Source organism: Lepus europaeus, chromosome 1 (genome assembly GCF_033115175.1).
Source record: "Lepus europaeus isolate LE1 chromosome 1, mLepTim1.pri, whole genome shotgun sequence".
Lineage (NCBI taxonomy): Eukaryota > Metazoa > Chordata > Mammalia > Lagomorpha > Leporidae > Lepus > Lepus europaeus.
In genome coordinates this window covers 146,323,474-146,343,020 of record NC_084827.1, presented here as the reverse complement: position 1 = coordinate 146,343,020, position 19,547 = coordinate 146,323,474, and the positions used below count along the sequence as shown (strand labels likewise).

The 19,547-nt window shown below is 42.0% G+C and overlaps 1 protein-coding gene across 2 annotated transcripts in view; it reads right to left on the bottom strand.

Moving 5' to 3' along the window:
* BMPR2 (bone morphogenetic protein receptor type 2) overlaps nt 1-19,547 on the bottom strand; it is a 177,472-nt gene that overhangs the window by 8,790 nt on the left and 149,135 nt on the right. For both annotated transcript variants that reach the window (XM_062190049.1, XM_062190042.1), the window contains exons 10-12: nt 12,098-12,234; nt 3,888-4,060; nt 349-1,625 (exon numbers count right to left, since the gene is read on the bottom strand). In XM_062190049.1, coding sequence (XP_062046033.1) covers nt 349-1,625; nt 3,888-4,060; nt 12,098-12,234 — 1,587 coding nt within the window. The remainder of the gene's footprint in view (nt 1-348; nt 1,626-3,887; nt 4,061-12,097; nt 12,235-19,547) is intronic.

Genomic DNA, 19,547 nt, shown 5'->3' with positions numbered 1-19,547 from the left:
TATAATAATCTATGTTAATATTCACAACAAACTGTCTCAAAAGTTACACTGGTGTTAACACTATTCGGAATCTTGAACTGGTGAGTACTTAATCTCAACTATTCACACCAAGTGTGACAGTTGTATTATAAGGCAGCAGCCATATAATGCACAAATTAAAGTGTTAATTATCTGATTGCCAAGATACGGGGTTAATTCTTCAATGACAAAATTCCTATTGCATTTTTTCTTCAAAATAGTCTAATTACCCAACCAAATGGTTTATTTTATTTTAAAAAATGGTAAAGGTAAATAATCACTAGTTGAAACACAATCTGATTCTAAGACACACAGGAACCCTCTACTTACTCTGCATACTGCTGCCATCCAGGACATTTGTGGCTGAAAGATCCAGAGAATTAGGCCTCTGTGCTCTTCTGGGCTTTGAAGGCCCAGGATCTGCTACTGTGCTTGGAACACTTTGTGTAAGAACATCTTGTTCTGAACATGGATTGCTGTTGTTGTTATTGGAATTAGTTCGGCCACCTTCTAGTGGCCGTTCCCTCCTGTCCACCAGACGATCCAGAACACCTTCATCATGGCCAGCCTGCTGCTCTCGTCTCAGTAAAGGTTCATGCTCATCAGGACTGGAATTAATATTCAGCCTGGTGTCCTCACTGATAAATTGATTCTGCAGCATTTCTTGGGCCCTATGTGCCCCTATGTTGGCTGTCTGGCCAGATGGTACTGTCCCATTGGCGTACTGGGTTGTGGCAGCATGGGAGTTAACATGGTTTCTACCTGCCACCCCATTCATGGTAACAGTCACCACATGAGGTTCTGCTGCATTGATTGTGTTCATTTTGGCAACCCCAGTTTCTACTTGTTTCAAGTTTGATTTGTGCTTGCTGCCAAATTTTAGCCGGGGCTCCTTTGTTGAATTTTTGGTGTTCAAAGGCAAACTAGTAGGTCTCTTAGGAAGGTTCTGTTGCTTGGGGAGAGGATAAATCTGAGTGGCTGGAACGTCAGGAATTAAACATGCTTGGCCATTTGCAGCCTGTGTGAAGTCCTGCTGTCCAGTCACTTCTACTGCAAGCTTTATGAGTGGGTAAAGCAAGCTAGAACTGGTGCTGCTCAATGGGTCTGGCCCACTGAACTGTTTAAGAGAATGTTCCATGAGATTCTCATCAGAGCTTTCTTTGAGGTTCTTATCAACTTCTTTTGGGTCTAGCTTGTTGGTCGCCAAGTCTTCCTCTGTTAGCTGTAAGCACACAGGGGTTGGCCCAATCGACTGTGTAGCATTTGCAGCATGAAGACTGGTTTCATCTGGGTACGGCACCTCAGATATAGTAGTCATGCCAGTACTAGGAGTGAGACCAGTGGTGTTTGTGGTTGTTGTATTGGTGGACAGGCTGGTGACGCTTGTTTCAGGGCTGGGGATTCGAGCTTGTGCTTGTTGCCGTTCATAATTAATTGAGTTTCGGTTCTTTTCCCCTATAGTCAAAGGTGTGCTGGACATTGAATGCTCAGAGGAAATATTCTTCACAATGCTGTCAGTATGATGGATGGAGTCTTCAATGTATGAGGAAGAAGAATAATCTGGATAAGGCCCAATTTTTGGCATACGCCTATTATGTGACAGGTTGCTTAAAAAAAGAAAAAAGTATAACACTGAAAATGTATATTATGACAAATTCTCTCCAAGTTTAGTACTTCTGATTTTAAAGTTCAAGCTGCTTTTCATTTAATTCCTAACTCATATTATTTTAGAGGTTACTTAAGATGAAAAGCAATCAAGTGTCAATAACTTGATGTTAGCTATACAAGACTTAAGCATACTGAAAAATCTATATAAATCTTGATGATTTTTTGTAGCTGTTCATTATTTTATTTTACAAGGACTAATTCAATAATCTCCTCTATAGTTTTATAACTCCACCAAACACATCTTTATGAACCATATACTCATATAACCAGATATTATATTTTGTGAGCAGAGGAACCATAACACTTATTTCTTTTGTATTCCCTTAATTCTAGATACCTCATGTCTTTTCAGTGAGTATCTTGCCAAGTAAGTATCAATGGCCAAATGGTAAAAAAGTTTGACTTTTCAGATTCTTTCAAAGTCCTTCCATTAAGAGGAATGGACTAGCAATGTATCTTTCTGGGGTAGTCTGAGCCATATCCATGAAAGTCCTAAAGCCTTGAGTATAAGACAGAATGTGACACTTAGATAAAACATTCGGAACTGTTCTCTAGTTATCAAGAGCTCTTCATAGTCATCACTACCCCTTGGGAATGAAGGTTCTTGATCACATTATAATATGTTTATATTATTTAAAATCTGACTGAAATAAACACCAGATAAATGAATTAAAACAATTACAATATAAACACTGGGAACATTAAGAGATACAAGTGCTATTGTAGAGATACAAGTGCTATTGTAGAGAAGCAGCAACCAAAGAAAAGGTGCTATAAAGGAAGACTGATGAAGTTACAAGGGTAATGACAAGAAGAAGAGGAAGAAAAAGCTGTTATACAGCAAAAGAAAAGGAAGCTAAGGAGGTTTAGAGGGTAAGATTCGATAACAATAAAATATACAGTGAACAGGACTATGGGATGAACTAGGACTTTGGGGAAACTTACTGGGGAACGGAGAGGAGAGGCACCATGCAGACAAAGGAGGGGAAAAGAGCCAAAGCAAAGGGCACAGCAAGGTTGTCTTCTTCACATTCAAGAAATATTCAACAGCCTTTAGGTTAAAAACTAACTGATTCTGGAGAGGGATATAAATAGCATACTAGAGCACTTGGAAAACATAGAGATGAAGGGGAAAGAGAAGCTGAAGACTGTTGTCAAGTATTTGTAAGTGTGAAAATTTGTGTTTAGGTGTGTTAGGTTCTACCTTCTTTGACTATTTATGGTGTACTTTACGTCTGACACTACCTCAAACATTAACTAGTAACATTAACTAGTAACAAACTTAATTTTTGGCTTAGAGCTCATAATACAATTGCTCTTACAAGGGAAAACAACAGAAATAGGAAAAAAAAAAAAGACTAAAAAAATTGACAGAGAGAGAGAGAATGAGCGAGCTCCTATCCACTGGTTCATTAAGTAGTAGCACGAGCTAGGTCAAGATGAAACTGGGAGCTTGGAACTCAATGCAGATCTCCCAAATCAGGGTAGGAACCCAATTACTTGAGCCATCACTTGCTGCCTCCCAAGGTCTGCAATGGCAGGAAACCAGAGCCAGGTATCAAATTCAGGCACTCCAATATGGAACTTGGGCATCCCAACTGGCATCTTAACTACCAGGCCAAATGCCTGCACACATTTTGTTAAATTTCTAAAAGCAAAAAAACAGATTCCATCTTGTACTCATACCAAAAACCATTTTTAGGAGAATGAGAATGTGGAAAGAAAAATGGTAACTTTAGAGGTCAGTGCTGTGGCACAGCAGGCTAGGCCACCACCTACAAGGCTGGCATCGAATATTGGAGACCTGGTTTGAGTCCTGGCTGCCCTACTTCCAATTCAGCTCCCTACTAATGTGCCTGGGAAGATAGTGGGAGATGGTTCAAGTGTGTGGGCCACTGCCACCACATGGGAGACCAGGATGGAGTTTGTGGATCCTGGCTTCAGCCTGGCCCAGATTGGGCTCTTGCAGTATTTAGGGAAGAGCTCTTTCTCATTGTCTACCCGCTTCTCTTCTTGTTGCTCTGCTTTTCAAAAAAGCAAATCTTAAAAAACATTCTCACTTTCTTAAAAGGAAAAATTATAATGTTAGATCATATGAGTTAATCATTGCAATACTGGGTTGGTTTGGCAATATTTATTTCCCATCTTTTGTTTGTCTCAGTTTTCAATACTGACTGATGCTAAACCCAAAAGGGCCTTACCGCTCATTCTGCATAGCAGTAGACATTGGATTGACAGTTGGGCTCACAGATTTGTTCCTTTCCCATATCATCATAAGTTCAGCCATTCTCTCCTCAGCACACTGTGCGGTAAGCCGAGCCTCTGCATCCTGGTCCCAACAGTCTTCGATTGTCTCCTTGAGTGACCTCACTGCCTATAATACAAAATACATGTCAAACAATGTGTCTTAAAAAGTTTATATTAACCATTTAGTTTGCAACATGAAGTAAAAGAAAAATCTAATTTTAAACAGTATTTTACAAAGGAATAATAAAATATTCTAGACTTTAGTGATTTGTAAAGGAGTTTCTAAGGGCTGGCACAGCGGTATAGAAGGTTAAGCCTCTGCCTGCAGTGCCAGCATCCCATAGGGTGCTGGTTCAAGTTCTGGCTGCTCCACTTCCAACCCAGCTCCCTGGTAATGTGCTTGGGAAAGCAGTGGAGGATGGCCCAAGTCCCTGCTCCCATGTTGGAGACCTAGATGAAGCTCCTGGCTCCTGGTTTCAGCCTGACACAGCCCCAGCCATTGTGGCCATTTAGAGTGAACCAGTGGACGGAAGATCAGTCTCTTGGTATCTCTCTCTTTCTCTATCTCTTTCAAATAAATAAATAAATCTCTCCCTCTGTTTTTTTTCCTAGAAGATGGTTCTCAAAAGGCAAACATTTTTAGGAATTCTCAAATGGTAAGGAGCAAGTAAACAAGCAAGCTTTAACTTATCTCCTTAGAGTAAGCAGCTGTAGTTTTTTTTTTCAAGGCCACAGTTTGTGTCACTGCTGTTTATTCACAGTCCTGTTATTTAAATCAATAGCCACTAATTCGACTCCAGAGTTAAGTTTTAGGTTTTATGGTATTTTTCCATATGGCAATCTTATATACCCAGGAGAGCATTTTCTCCTCTATTCCTAGTCAAGGGTGCTTCATTTCAACCTTAAAACTTAAAGGCATGGGACATAGTAAGTTAAGCCTCTGCCTGTGGCACCCATGTGGATGCCGGTTGGAGTCCCAGCTATTCCACTTCCGATCCAGCTCCCTGCTGATGGTCTGGGAAAGTAGTGGAAGATGGTCCAAGTGCTTGCACCCCTGCACCCATGTGGGAGACCTGTAGAAAATTCCTGGCTCCCGGCTACGGCTTGGGCCAGCCCTGCTATTGTGGCTATTTAGGGAGTGAACCGGCAGATGGAAGACGTCTCTGTCTCTCCCTGTCTCCGTCTGTAACTCTGCCTCTCAAATAGATAAATGTATCTTTAAAAACAACAACAACAAAACTTAGAGGCACCTGTACTTTACATCAGTTCCATTAATAATAGCAAAAATAGTCCCATTTTACAGTATCCATATATATCATCAATGAACAATAGTTTCCCTTTTAATGAAAGTTGGTTTTAAGTCATTTGGAAACTGTAGTGGCCCATGACCCAGAATCCCTTCAGACCGTTTTTGGATTTGCTTTTATTAAGCTTCAAGCTTCTTAGCTGCTCTGATATTTACACTTCCTGTGCCTTTAAATATTTACTTTCTTTTAGGTCTTTAAACATTTATTTGGAAGATAGAGATATGCAGAGAGAGAAGGAGAGACAGACAGAGGTCTTCCATCTGCTGCTTCATTCCCCAAATGGCCACAAGGGCCAGGCCAAAGCCTGGAGCCAGAAGATTCATCCAGGTTTCCTAGGGGGACGGTATGGGTCCAAGCACTTGGGCCATCTTCTGTTGCTCTCCCAGGCACATTAGCAGCACACTGGACTTGAAGTGGAGCAGCAAGGACTCAAACCTGTGCCATATGGGATGATGGCACTGGAGGAAGCCGCCCAACCCTAGGCACCACAAAGTGCCAGTCCCTCAAAATGATGGTTTTATGCTAGGGCTGCCAGAGTCAGCAAAAAAAATAGGATACCCATTTAAGCTTGAATTTTGGGTCAACAACAAAGAAATTTTTATTATAATTATATCCTATGCAATATTTAATCTGAGTATTTTTCTTTTTTTTTTTTTAAGATTTTTTATTTATTTGATAGGTAGAGTTACAGACAGTGAGAGAGAGACAGAGAGAAAGGTCTTTCTTCCATTGGTTCACTCCCCAAATGGCCATCATGGCCGGCGTTGCGCCGATCTGAAGCCAGGATCCAGGTGCTTCCTCCTGGTCTCCCATGCGGGTGCAGCGTCCCAAGCACTTGGGCCATCCTCTGCTGCCCTCCTGGGCCACAGCAGAGAGCTGGACTGGAAGAGGAGCAGCTGGGACTAGAACCCGGTGCCCATATGGGATGCCAGTGCCACAGGTGGAGGATTAGCCAAGTGAGCCACGGCGCCGGGCCCTGAGTATTTTTCCTGAGAACCCACTTTAGGCTAAAAATCCTTTTCAGCCATCTTCATGACATTTTCAATGTTTCTCGATAATTTGAATTCTGCAATAAACAACTCTGAACTTTGAACCTGCAAGATATTTAATGTTCTTTCTGAACATATGGTTACTGCATATCTGGATCAGCGTCCACTTTGGAAAACAGTATTTTTGAAAACTTGTCATACACTTGGGAACCTAGAAAACCATGCACATGTCCAGGACAGGATGCCTTCTCAGAAAAAACCTGGCAAGACCATGCTTTCCTAACTGTGTGATCTTTAGGCTCAGTGTTAGCAGGAAGTGAAGGCTAGGGCTAAACTGTGAAAGGTCTGAATAAGTGTTAAGAGGGTCCCAACAAAAGTCATACTACAAAGACCTGAAGAGTATTTCCATTTCTTTTCTATTTATATTCCTTTTTGGCTATCATGATGTTCAGAATGTTCAGTTTTAAACAAAAATTACAAAACACGCACAGAAATAATATGGCTTATTCACAGGAAAAAAAAAAGAAATAAAAAGATACTATCTCTGAGGAAGTTTATACATTAGAGTTATTTTTTTAAAGATTTATTTATTTATTTGAAAGTAAGAGTTACATAGAGAAAGGAGAGGCAGAGAGAGAGAGGGGTCTTCTATCCGCTGGTTCACTCCCCAGTCGGCTGCAATGGCCGGAGCTCTGCAGATCCAAAGCCAGGAGCCAGGAGCCTCTTCTGGGTCTTCCATGTGGGTGCAATGGCCCAAAGACTTGGGCCATCTTCTACTGCTTTCCCAGGCCATAGCAAAAGCTGGATCGGAAGTGGAGCGGCCGGGTCTCAAATCGGCGCCCATATGGGATGCCAGCGCTTCAGGCCAGGGCGTTAACCGCTGTGCCACAGCATTGGCTCCTATATTGGAGTTATTAGGCAGACTTCAGGCTAACTGTGTTAGATATGCTCAAAAAGCTGAGGAAACCACAGACAATTAACTAAAGGACACCAGGAAAACAAAGTCTCAATAAGCAGAGAATAACAAGAAAGAGAAAGAAAATATAAAAATGGGATTAGAATTTAAAAAGGAATGATTGGCCAGCGCCATGGCTCAATAGGCTAATCCTCCGCCTGTGGCACCAGCACACCGGGTTCTAGTCCCGGTCGGGGCACCGGATTCTGTCCCGGTTGCCCCTCTTCAGGCCAGCTCTCTGCTGTGGCCTGGGAGTGCAGTGGAGGATGGCCCAAGTCCTTGGGCCCTGCACCCCATGGGAGACCAGGAGAAGTACTTGGCTCCTGCCTTTGGATCAGCGCGATGTGCCGGCTACAGTGCGGCGGCCATTGGAGGGTGAACCAACAGCAAAGGAAGACCTTTCTCTCTGTCTCTCTCACTGTCCACTCTGCCTGTCAAAAAAAAAAAAAAGGAATGATTAAAAGAAGTTCTGCAGGGGCCAGAGTTGTAGTGCAGCATGTTAGGCTGTAGCTGCTGACGCTGCATGCCATATCAGAGTGCCAGGACTACTCTGCTTTGGATCCAGCTTCCTGCTAATGTGCCTGGGAAGGCAGTAGAAGATGGCCCAAGTGCTTGGGCTCTGACCTCCCATGTGGGAGACTCAGATGGAGTTCCTGGCTCCCAGCTTTGGCCTGCCCAGAACTGGTTGTTGTGGGCATTTGGAGAGTGACCCAGTGGATGAAATCTCCTCCACCCCCCATCCTCCTGTCCCTCTTCCTCTCTGTCACTATGTTTTTCAAACAAATGAATACAAATAAATAACTTCATCTAAAAGAAAGAAAAAGAAGTTTTAGGGCTGGTACTGTGGTGCAGCAGGTTAAGCTGCTGCCTGTGGCATCAGCATCCCACATGGGTGCCAGTTCAAGTCCCGGCTGCTCCACTTCTGATTCAGCTCCCTGCTGATGCACCTGGGAAGCAGTGGAGGACGGCCTAAGTCCTTGGGCCCCTGTACCCAGATGTGAGGCCCAAAAGAAACTCCTGGCTTTGGATCACCCCAGCTCCGGCCATTGTAGCCAATTGGGGAGTGAACTCAAGTGGATGGAAGATCTCTTTCTGTCTCTGTCTCTCTCTCTTGCTTTAACTCTGCCTTTCAAATAAATAAATAAATAAATCTTCAATAAAAATTGGAAAAGAATGAAAGCATGAAGAATGTTGGTGTAGTAGAACAGATTATGCCAGAACATTCTATGTATGAGGGACAAAAAGCTATTTTAAAATTAAACTTGACCTACAATTTTTTGGTTTATTAATTAAAAAATTTTTAATATAAAATAGCCTTAAACTGTGTATATGTAAGAGATTGCCAATGCAGAACATTTTTATTGTAAATTCTGAAAAGTATGGGGAAAAGAAATCATTCCTGAGCCCAATATTCCAAGATAACTATAACATTTTCCTTACACAATTTTCTATACTCTTGTTTTTATCAGGAAACTAATCTTCCTTTATAAACTGATCTATGTTTGGATCAGTGACAGTTTAAAAATCAAAACTAGTTTTTATACTCACTAATATCTTGGGTTTGGAAGATTCTAAATATGGTTACTAAAAAAAAGTCAGTTAAATGCAGTACAATTATGAAAGCAAAAACACCTTCTTTCAGACACAGCTGCACATTCTCTGTTTCTTTTTAAAAACTATGTCCTTGCTACTTAACTCTAGTGCTGAGCTGTCACTGAGAAAAGCAGTTTATTGACAGTAGCACATTAGGTTTAAATGGATTTCTTGGAAGTGAACCAAGTATTACAAATCCCTTACTTAGCAACCAAATCTAAACTGGAAATAAAGAACTTTTCAGACAAATATGCATATGATGCATAGCTCATATTGGTAAGATGGCGAAGAGATATTTCAAAAGAGCAGATTCTATTTGCTCTGGTGGAATAAAATAATCTAAGAGAGATTGATATAGCATTTTAGTAGGATAAGAGGCGCTCCTCCATGAGGTTGAGGCCTCTGATCAATCCTGGGTGAGCATTTTGCTTCTCTCCTGCCGTCAGGGACCTCTGTGGAGTCAGTGCTGTGACACAGCAGATTAAGCTGGCTGCAGTGCTGCCATCCCATACAGGCGCCAGTTCAAGTCTGTTTCTCCAGTTCTAATCCAGCTCCCTGCTAATGTGCAGAGGATGGCCTATTGGGCCCCTGCACCCATGTGGGAGACCTAGAAGAAGCTCCTGGCTTCTGGCTTCAGCCTGGCCCAGCCCTGGCCGTTATGGACATTTGGGAAGTGAACCAGCAAATGGAAGACCTCTCTCTGTCTCTCCTTCTGTCTCCGTAACTCTGCCTTTCAAATAAATAAAATAAATCTTTGAAGAGAAAAAAAGAAAAAGAGATCTGCCTCAGTTCCCATAGCAGTCTGGAGGCAGTCTTGGCCATATGTACTTGACAGTAGGCTCTTCAACTGCCTTCTACTTAAAATGGCTTCAGTCTTCAAAGGAAACAGAAGCCAATGTGGAAGGCAAATGAAGATAATATTCAATCAAAATCTGTATGAAAATAGGCAATGTCTGTAGCCTCTCTCTGATATAACACTCAAGTCAGGATCCAGGATGAAAATACTCTAATCCTTCCAGGACAATCTAAAATTGAAATGTGAAAATATACAGTAAAATGATTTAAATTGCTAAATTAATTTTTTCACTTCTTTTGCCTTTACTGTCAAGAAAATTAAGGATGTGGGGGAAAAGGTGTCCTGGTAGACTGTTGGTAGGAATGTAAACAAGTATAACCAGCATGTAACACAGTATGTCACTTTCTTAGAAATCTAAAAACAGATCTACCATATGACTCAGTCATTCCACTCCTGGAAATTTATCCAAAGGAAATGAAATCAACATATGAAAGAGTTATCTGTACCCCCATGTTTACAGCAGCTCAACCCACAATAGCTAAGATATTGAATCAACCCAGATATCCATCAACTGATGACTGGATAAAGAAACTGTGGTGTGTATAGACACTGGAATACTACTCAGCCATAAACATGAATGATATCTTGTCTTCACAACAAAATGGATGCAACTGCAGACCATTATACTTAGTGAAATAAGCCAATCCCCAAAAGACAAATATCATGTTTTTCCTGATTTGTAGTACCTAATATACAGAGTATAAAAAATGTAATGTATATGAGTGAAGCTGATTATTTTGAGATTTGATCATTGTTTATAGTCCTTGTCTATACTCCTGAGGAATAGTGGTTTCTCTACTTAATACATGTTGAATTCTTTATTTAGTGGATGGTTAAGCTTGTGATTAGAAAGTAAATTGAAAGTATGTGATTGTAAAAGTTAAAAGAAAAATAAAGAATGAGGAGGGAGGATGGGAACGGGGGGGGTTGGGTGGGAAGGATCATTATGTTCTTAAAACTGTATATATAAAATTTGTCCTCTTTATATTAAAAAAGAGATAAAAAAGATATATACAGAATTAAAAATATTGGGGCAGCATTGTGGCTCAGTGGGAAAAGCCAGCTCTTGCAATGCTGGCATCCCATATCACAGTGACAGTTAAGGTCACAGCTGTTTCCCATCCCCTCTGTCACTCTTTCAACTAAATATTAAATCTTTAAAAAATTACATGAATGTGTATGTGTGTTGATGTCTACAAGATATGTTCAATACTCTAACAAAAAAATCATTCAAATGGCAGGAGCCTTTAAAAATATTTCATTCTTTTGAACTACATTTTTTTTAAAAGATTTATTTATTTATTTTAAAGTCAGAGTTACATAGAGAGAGGAGAGGCAGAGAGAGAGAGAGAGAGAGAGGTCTTCCATCCGCTGGTTCACTCCCCAGTTGGCCACAATGGCCAGAGCTGCGCCTATCTGAAGCCAGGAGCCAGAAGCTTCTTTTGGATCTTCCATGTGGGTGCAGGGGCCCAAAGACTTGGGACATCTTATACTGTTTTCCCAGGCCACAGCAGAGATCTGGATCTGAAGTGGAGCAGCTGGGACTTGAACCGCTGCCTATATGGGATGCCAGTGCTGCAGGCGGCGGCTTTATCTGTTATGCCACAGCGCCAGCCCCTGAACCACATTTTTAATAAGAATTCCTGGGTTATATGTTGGCTTCTTTTAGGTCAGGCCTAAATTTCTGCCATTGAATATGTAATTCCTCACTGATTAACAATATTATTAGTGATATCCTCAAAAGGACAAGACAGAATTTCAATAATGCGTAAAATATTAACATGGTAATTATGTCAGCTGTTACCCAACCTAGCAAACTTCAGACATATTATTAGCCTCTAAATAGTATTTGACAGTTAGAAAAAACTAAAGCTGAATCAAAAAGTAGATGTCTTTAAAATAAAAAAAATCTGAAAATATTCAACATAAAAGTCTTACGTAAGCTGGATTTTTGTTTGGCAACTATAAAAACTATTAACATTTTATTAGCAACCTGTTTTTGTGTCAGACAACATTAAAACATATTCATTCTGGGCCAGCTGGTTTAAGTTCCAGCTGTTCCACTTCCAATCCAGCTCCCTATTAATGTACCTGGGAAATTAGTGGAGGTTGGCCCTAGTGCTTGAGTCCCTGCACCCATGTAGGAGACCTAGCGGAAGCTCCTGGCTCCTGGTTTTGGCCTGGCCCAGCCCCAGCCATGGCCAGCGCTGCACCAATCCGAAGCCAGGAGCCAGGTGCTTCCTCCTGGTCTCATGCGGGTACAGGGTCCAAGCACTTGGGCCATTCTCCACTGCCTTTCCGGGGCACAGCAGAGAGCTGGACTGGAAGAGGAGCAATCGGGACAGAATCCGGCGCCCCAACCAGGACTAGAACCCGGGGTGCCGGCGCAGCGGGAGGAGGATTAGCCAAGTGAGCCGTGGTGCCGGCCTGAAGTCCTTTTTTCAATAATTTAGTATTTTCTTACCAGGCTGTTTTCTTTCCAGGCTTCTGGGAATTTGGGTCTCTGTTTTTCCCTAGACACAAGAACCTGCATATCTTCAAAAGTGGGATGGTTTCCAACTTCTGTCTGAAAAGCCATCTGGTACTCTGGTACAGATTCACCTGTATATTTGTAGAAAAATAACAACAGAATACAATTTCCAGTTATCACAGATAATAGAGTTAATGGGGTTATTTCTGATATAAAGTAAGCAAAAAATTATACACATTAAACCCTTTCAGGCACATTTGGAAATCCTAAAGAGATCCTGGTGTGGGTTTAACACATTATTAGAAATGCTATATTTAGAATAATCTCAAATATTTGTTGATAAATCCAAAGGTATTTTCAATGATGGATAGGCATTTTAAAAAGGTTTCTAGCTTAGGGAAAAGTAAGATTATTATATTTATAATGTATGTTTCATATTTAAAAATATATCAACTCTGATGCCATACAGGAATAGAGAGTGGTGCAGAAGAGGAGCAAATCTAAGATTTACTGTAACAGACACATCCATAGAATCAAATACAAGTGGGTGGGGTGAATAATCACCATGTCTCATTATGTCCTTGGCTCTACTATAGTCCAGCCAGATCGTACCAAATGTCACAAATATTTATAATTCCACTTGACAAAAATCAACATGCTGATTTAAAAAAAAATTCCTTGTAACAAGCAGTATTTAGGTTAAGAATTTTAAATAACATTAACTGTCCTACCACTGCTTAATAACCCTTTTCACTGTCAATAAACATAATCAACTGCTTGTAATGAAAGCCTTCTGATAGTCACAAATTGTGATTAAATTAACCATATCAGTAAACAGACTGAGCAACACATAAGACTCCTGGGACCAACTTTTTTTTTTTTTTTTTATAGATTTATTTATTTATTTGAAAGTCAGAGTTACACAAAGAGAGAGGGAGAGGCAGAGAGAGAGAGCCAAAGAGAGCCAGAGCCAGAGAGAGAGAGAGAGAGAGAGAGAGAGGTCTTCTGTCCACTGGTTCACTCCCCAAATGGCTGCAATGGCCGAAGCTAGACCAATCTGAAGCCAGGAGCCTGGAGCTTCTTCCAGATCTTCCACATGGGTGCAGAGGCCAAGGACTTGGACCATCTTCCATTGCTTTCATAGGCCATAGCAGAGAGCTGATCAGAAGTAGAGCAGATGGGAATTGAACCAGCGCCCATATGCCTCAGTGCCAGCCCGACCATTGGTTTTTAAATGTTGGTTCCAGGGCCGACACTGTGGCATAGTGGGTAAAGCCACCACCTGTACTGCTGGCATCCCATATGGGTGCTGGTTCAAGTCCCAGCTGCTCCACTTCTGATCCAGCTCTCTGCTATGGCCTATGAAAGCAATGGAAGATGTTTAAAGTCCTTGGCCCCTGCACCCGAGTGGAAGACCTGAAAGAAGCTCCAGGCTCCTGGCTTCAGATCAGTCTAGCTTCGGCCACTGCAGCCATTTGGGGAGTGAACCAGTGGACAGAAGGCCTCTCTCGCTCTCTCTCCCTCTGCCTCTCTGAAACTCTATCTTTCAAATAAATAAATCTTTGATAAAAAACAAAAAAATCAAAAAAACCAATGGTCGGGCCCTGTGCTGTACCACCATTGGCAGTGCCAGCATCCCATGTGGGCCCCAGTTTGAGTCCCAGCTGTTCTAATTCTGATCCAGCTCCTTGCTAATGTGCCTGGGAAAGCAGCAGCAGATGACCCAAATTGGGCCCCTGCACCCTTGTGGGAGATCTGGGTGAAGTTCCTGGCTCCTGGCTTTGGCCTGACCAAGCCCTGGCTGTTCCGGCCACCTGGGGAGTGAACCAGCAGATGAAAAATATCTCTCTTTCTGTCTTTCCTCCTCACTCCATAACTCTGCCTTTCAAATAAAATAAAAAATCTTTATAAAAATTTTTTTTAAAATTATCAAAATTCTACCAAATCTTCGTGGTTCTATATATAATTGTTCAATAGACACTTTGTTTAAATCTAATAGTATCAGGCACTTGGGGACACAATGATGAGTGCCAATAACAAACATCATGGGAAATATCATTCTTACTGGACTTAAAACTTTACAGACGGGGCCCAATGCTGTGGCGTAGTGGCTAAAGCCACCGTTTGCAGTGGGGCATCCCATACAGGCACTGTTCTGACTCTGGCTGCTGCACTTCCAACCCAGCTCCCTGCTAATGGGCCTGGGAAAGCAGTCGAAGATGGCCCAAGTCCTTGTATCCCTGAACCCACGTGGGAGACCCGGAAGAAGCTCCTGGCTCCTGGCTTCGGATCAGCCTAGCCCTGGCCGTTGTGGCCATTTGGGAAATGAACTAGTAGATGGAAAACTGATAGATATCTCCCCTCCCCCCATAACTCTGACTTTCAAATAATTTTTAAAAGGTTCTTTAAAAATGTTCTGTAAGAATTTTATGATTATTATATGCTATTCTCTAAGTTTGGTAATACTTCTATGTGATTCTTTTATTCTTTTCAACTTCTACCCCATATCGTTAAAATTTGAGAGCCCTATATCCCCACCTGTATTTCTCCATACTTTTCCCTCCTGTAACCTCTGTAATATGATTTCTGTCTTTCCTATTCATAAAAAACCCTCTAAGAATATAGGGACCTGCTTTTCAAATTTGAAGATAGTTCTTCAATTGTATTTCCTGCTGACCTTTCAATTACATCTACTACCCTCAATTTTGGCTCTAAAAGCTTTCTTTTTCTTCTTCTTCTTCTTCTTTTTTTTTTTTTTTTTGACAGGCAGAGTGGACAGTGAGAGAGAGAGACAGAGAGAAAGGTCTTCCTTGTGCCGTTGGTTCACCCTCCAATGGCCGCCGCGGCCGGCGCGCTGCGGCTGGCGCACCGCGCTGATCCGAAGCCAGGAGCCAGGTGCTTCTCCTGGTCTCCCATGGGGTGCAGGGCCCAAGCACTTGGGCCATCCTCCACTGCCTTCCCGGGCCACAGCAGAGAGCTGGCCTGGAAGAGGGGCAACCAGGACAGAATCTGGTGCCCCGACCGGGACTAGAACCTGGTGTGCCGGCGCCGCAAGGCGGAGGATTAGCTTAGTGAGCCGCGGCGCTGGCTTTCTAAAAGCTTTCTAACACTTACTTCTTAGACAACATGAATTTTCAGTATTCTCACTATTTTTCTGATTGCTTGTCTTCTTAATTAACCTAGCTGGCAGATATTCAGTCTTTAATAATTAGTTTTTCTTTCTCTTTATTTGTTGTTAGGGGAGTACATGTACTCATAAGTTCTTGTTTACCATCTTTATGCAGACAATTCGTGAATAACCATTCTTAATTTTCTCTATATCTTCTTTGTTCTTTTAAATTGTCCACAAGTAAACTCTTCAGTTATCAATAAGTCTCCAGAATTAACACATTTTTCTAACAAGGCCATATTTCCTTCCAAGTTCCTGGCTGCTACCCTGTTTCTCAACCTCTGAAAATTCTCAGCTCCTTTAACTGTCATTCTTCTGGCAGTTAACTGGAACTATAGATTTCTTGTCTGCATTTTCTCTCAAATGTGCGTCTCCTTCTCCATTTCCATATCCAAGATTACAGAGTATCTTTTTTTATTTTAAGTGATTTATTGAGGCCGGCGCCACAGCTCACTAGGCTAATCCTCCACCTGCGGTGCCGGCACCCCGGGTTCTAGTCCCGGTTGCTCCTCTTCCAGTCCAGCTCTCTGCTGTGGCCCAGGAAAGCAGTGGAGGATGGCCCAAGTGCTTGGGCCTTGCACTCGCATGAGAAACAAGGAGGAAGCACCTGGTTCCTGGCTTTGGATCCGCACAGTGTGCCGGCCATAGCGGCCATTTGGGGGGTGAACCAACGGAGGGAAGACCTTTCTCTCTGTCTCTGTCTAACTCTGCCTGTCCAAAAAAAAAAAAAGATTTATTGATTTATTTGAAAGGCAGAGTTACAGAGAGAGGGGAAGAGACATCGAGAGAGATATTCCATCTACTGGTTGCTTCCCAAATGGCTGCGATGGCTGGGGCTGGACCAGCCAAGGCTGAGGCAAGAGCTTCATCTGGGTCTCCCACACGGTTGCAGGGGCCCAAGGACTTGAGCCATCTTCCACTTTTTCAGGCACACCAGCAGGGAGCAGAATCAGAAGTGGAGACACTAGGACATGAACTGGGGCCCATATGAGAAGTCAGCATTGTGGTGCAGCACCAGTTCCAAGAATATATAGTATCATAATGCAACTCTCTTCTTACTTATTTGTTCTTATTTTTTATTATGGTAAAATATGTATAACAATTATCTTAATAATTTTTCAGTGTATAGTTCTGAGGCATTGAGTTTTACACTGTTCTGCAACCGTTGTTACCATTTATCTCTAGCACTTTTTTCAAAATTCCAAAGCAAAATTCTGCACCATCAAACAAAAGCAGTCCATTTTTTTTCCTATTTTAAGCTCCTTTTTAATTTTTAAAATTTATTTGAAAGGCAGAAACACAGAGAGAGACAGACAGACAGACAGACAGACAATCAGAGAGACATCTCCTGTTCACTGGCGTATTCCTTAAATGCCCCCTAACAGCTAGGGATAAGCCAGAAGCTTGGAAGTCTATCTGGGTCTCCCACATGGGTGCCAGGAAACCTATCACTTGCTATCCCATCACCTGCTGCTTCTCAGGATGTGTTTTAGCAGGCAGCTGGAATCAAAAGTGGAGCTGAGACTTGAAGCCAGGCACTTTGATACAGGTTGTTCTAGGCAGTGTCATAATGGCTGCGTCAAACTCTCATCCCTCTATTTTATCTTTTATTAAACATATATTTATGGGGCTGGCACTGTGGTGCAGTGGGTAAAGCCACTGCTGCAGCACTAGCATCCCATATGGGCACCAGTTTTGAGTCCTGGCTGTTCCACTTCTGATCCAGCTCCCTACTGATATGCCTGGGAAATCTGTAGAATGTGGCCTTGGTACTTGGGCACCTGCACCCACATGGGAGACTTACATGAAGCTCCTGGCTCCTTCCCTTCAGCCTGGCCCAGCGCTGGCTGTTGCAGCCATTTGGGGAGTAAACTAGCAGATAAAAGTTCTCTCTCTCTCTCTCTCTCTCTGCCTTTCAAATAAATAATCTTTTTTTTAAGTGTAGTAATACATCTACACGATTCTTTTATTCTTTTCAACTTCTACCCATATTGTATCATACCCTAATCATCTTTAAAGATTTACTTATTTATTTGAAAGGCAGAACAACAGAGAGAAAGAAAGAGATGGGGGGAGGGAGAGGGGTCTTCCTTGTACTGGTTCATTTCCCAAACAACCAGGTACTGTACTAGGCTGAAACGAGGCATTCTTTCCTGGTCTCTCATGTGGGTGTCAGGGGTACAAGTACTTAGGTCATCTTTTGCTGCCTTCCCAGGTGTGTTAGTAGGAAGATGGACTAGAAGGAGAGTGGCCATGATGTGAACCAGCACTGGGATGGGATGTTAGGGTTGCAAGGAGCAGCTTAACCCCTGTGACACAACACTGGCCTCTTACCCTTCTATTTTAATTTATTCTATATATCTACTAAAATAATCTCTGCAAACAAGATTTAATTATCTTTTCCTATTCAAACATCTGGTATTGCTTTTTGTTTATAATATCAAAAGCAATAATCACACAGGAGACTTGAAGAAGTAAGGCAGTAAGGTGATGGGATAGCAAGTGATAGGTTTCCTGGCACCCATGTGGGAGACCCAGATAGACTTCCAAAAGAACATAATGCTCCTCCAGAATTAGACCCTGAACTGCATGACCTATGAATGACAGATACAGAATTCAAAATAATGATTGTAAGGAAACTCAACAAGATGCAAGAGAATACAGATAGATTAAATAAATGAGAAAATCAGTGAGTGACATAAATGAAAATATTGCTAAGGAGATAGAACTTGTTAAGAACAATCAAATAGAAATTTCAGAGACTGAAATCTTCAATCAGTGAAATAAAAAAATATGATTGAGAGCTTTAATAGCAGGATAGACCAAATGGAGGAAAGAATTTCTGATCTTGAGAACAAAAATTTTGAAATAACCCAACCAGAAAAAAATAAAGAGAAAATAATTAAAAAGAATGAATAAAGTCTACACAAAATATGGGATACCATTAAATGATCAAATATTTGTATAACTTGTATTCCTGAAGGAGAAGAAAAGGAAAAAGGCATTGAGAACCTGCTAAATGAAATAATAGCTGAAAATTTCCCAGGTCTTGAAAGAGACATGGACATCCAGATATAAGAGGCTTAAAGAATCCCAAGCAGACTCAACCAAAAAAGGTCTTCTCCAAGGCATATTGTCATCAAATTGTCAAAATTTAAAGACAAGGAGACAATCCTAAAGACAGTAAGAAAAAAGTGTCAAGTTACATATAAAGGAAAATCAATTAGATTAACATCAGACTTCTCAGTGGAAACCCTACAGGCCAGAAGAGAGTGGGATGATATATTCAAGGTCTTAAAAGAAAAAAACTTCCAACCGAGAATATTATATCCAGTGAAGCTATCCTTTAAAAGTGAAGGAGAAATAAAGTATTTTTCAGTCCCAAAATTGTACTTTTGAAATTTATATTCATTAAATAAAATTTTTCTTAAAAAATAAAAAAATAGTATTTTTCAGATAAGCAAAAACAGAATTTACCACCTCCAGACCAGCCTTACAAGAAAATTCTGAAGGGCTTCTACATCAGAAGTACACACAAGGAGCCTGCATTGCGACATAGCAGTTGTAAAGCTGCTGCTTGTGATGCTGGCACACATATGGGCACCAGTTCATGTCCCAGCTGCTCCACTTCTAATCCAGCTCCCTGCTGATGTGCCTGGGAAAGCAGCAGAGAATGGCCCAGGTCCTTGGGCCCCTGCCACCCATGTGGGAGACCTGGAGGAAGCTCCTGGCTCCTGGCTTTGAACCAGCCCTGCTCCAGCTGTTGCAGCCATTTAAGTTGCAGCCATCTGGGGAGTGAACAAGCGAATGGAAGATTGATTCTCTCTCTCTCTCTCTCTCTCTCTCTTTCTTTCTCTCTCTCTCTCTCTCTCTCTCTCTGTGTGTGTGTGTGTGTGTCTTTCTCTCTGTAACTCTGCCTTTCAAATAAATAAATAAATCTTTTTAAATTTTTTAATTTTTTTTTTTTTTGACAGGCAGAGTGGACAGTGAGAGAGAGAGAAAGACAGAGAGAAAGGTCTTCCTTTGCCGTTGGTTCACCCTCCAATGGCCGCCGCGGCCGGCATGCCGTGTTGATCTGAAGCCAGGAGCCAGGTGCTTCCTCCTGGTCTCCCATGTGGGTGCAGGGCCCAAGCACTTGGGCCATCCTCCACTGCACTCCCGGGCCATAGCAGAGAGCTGGCCTGGAAGAGGGGCAACCAGGACAGAATCTGGCGCCCCAACCGGGACTAGAACCCGGTGTGCTGGCGCTGCAGGCGGAGGATTAGCCTATTGAGC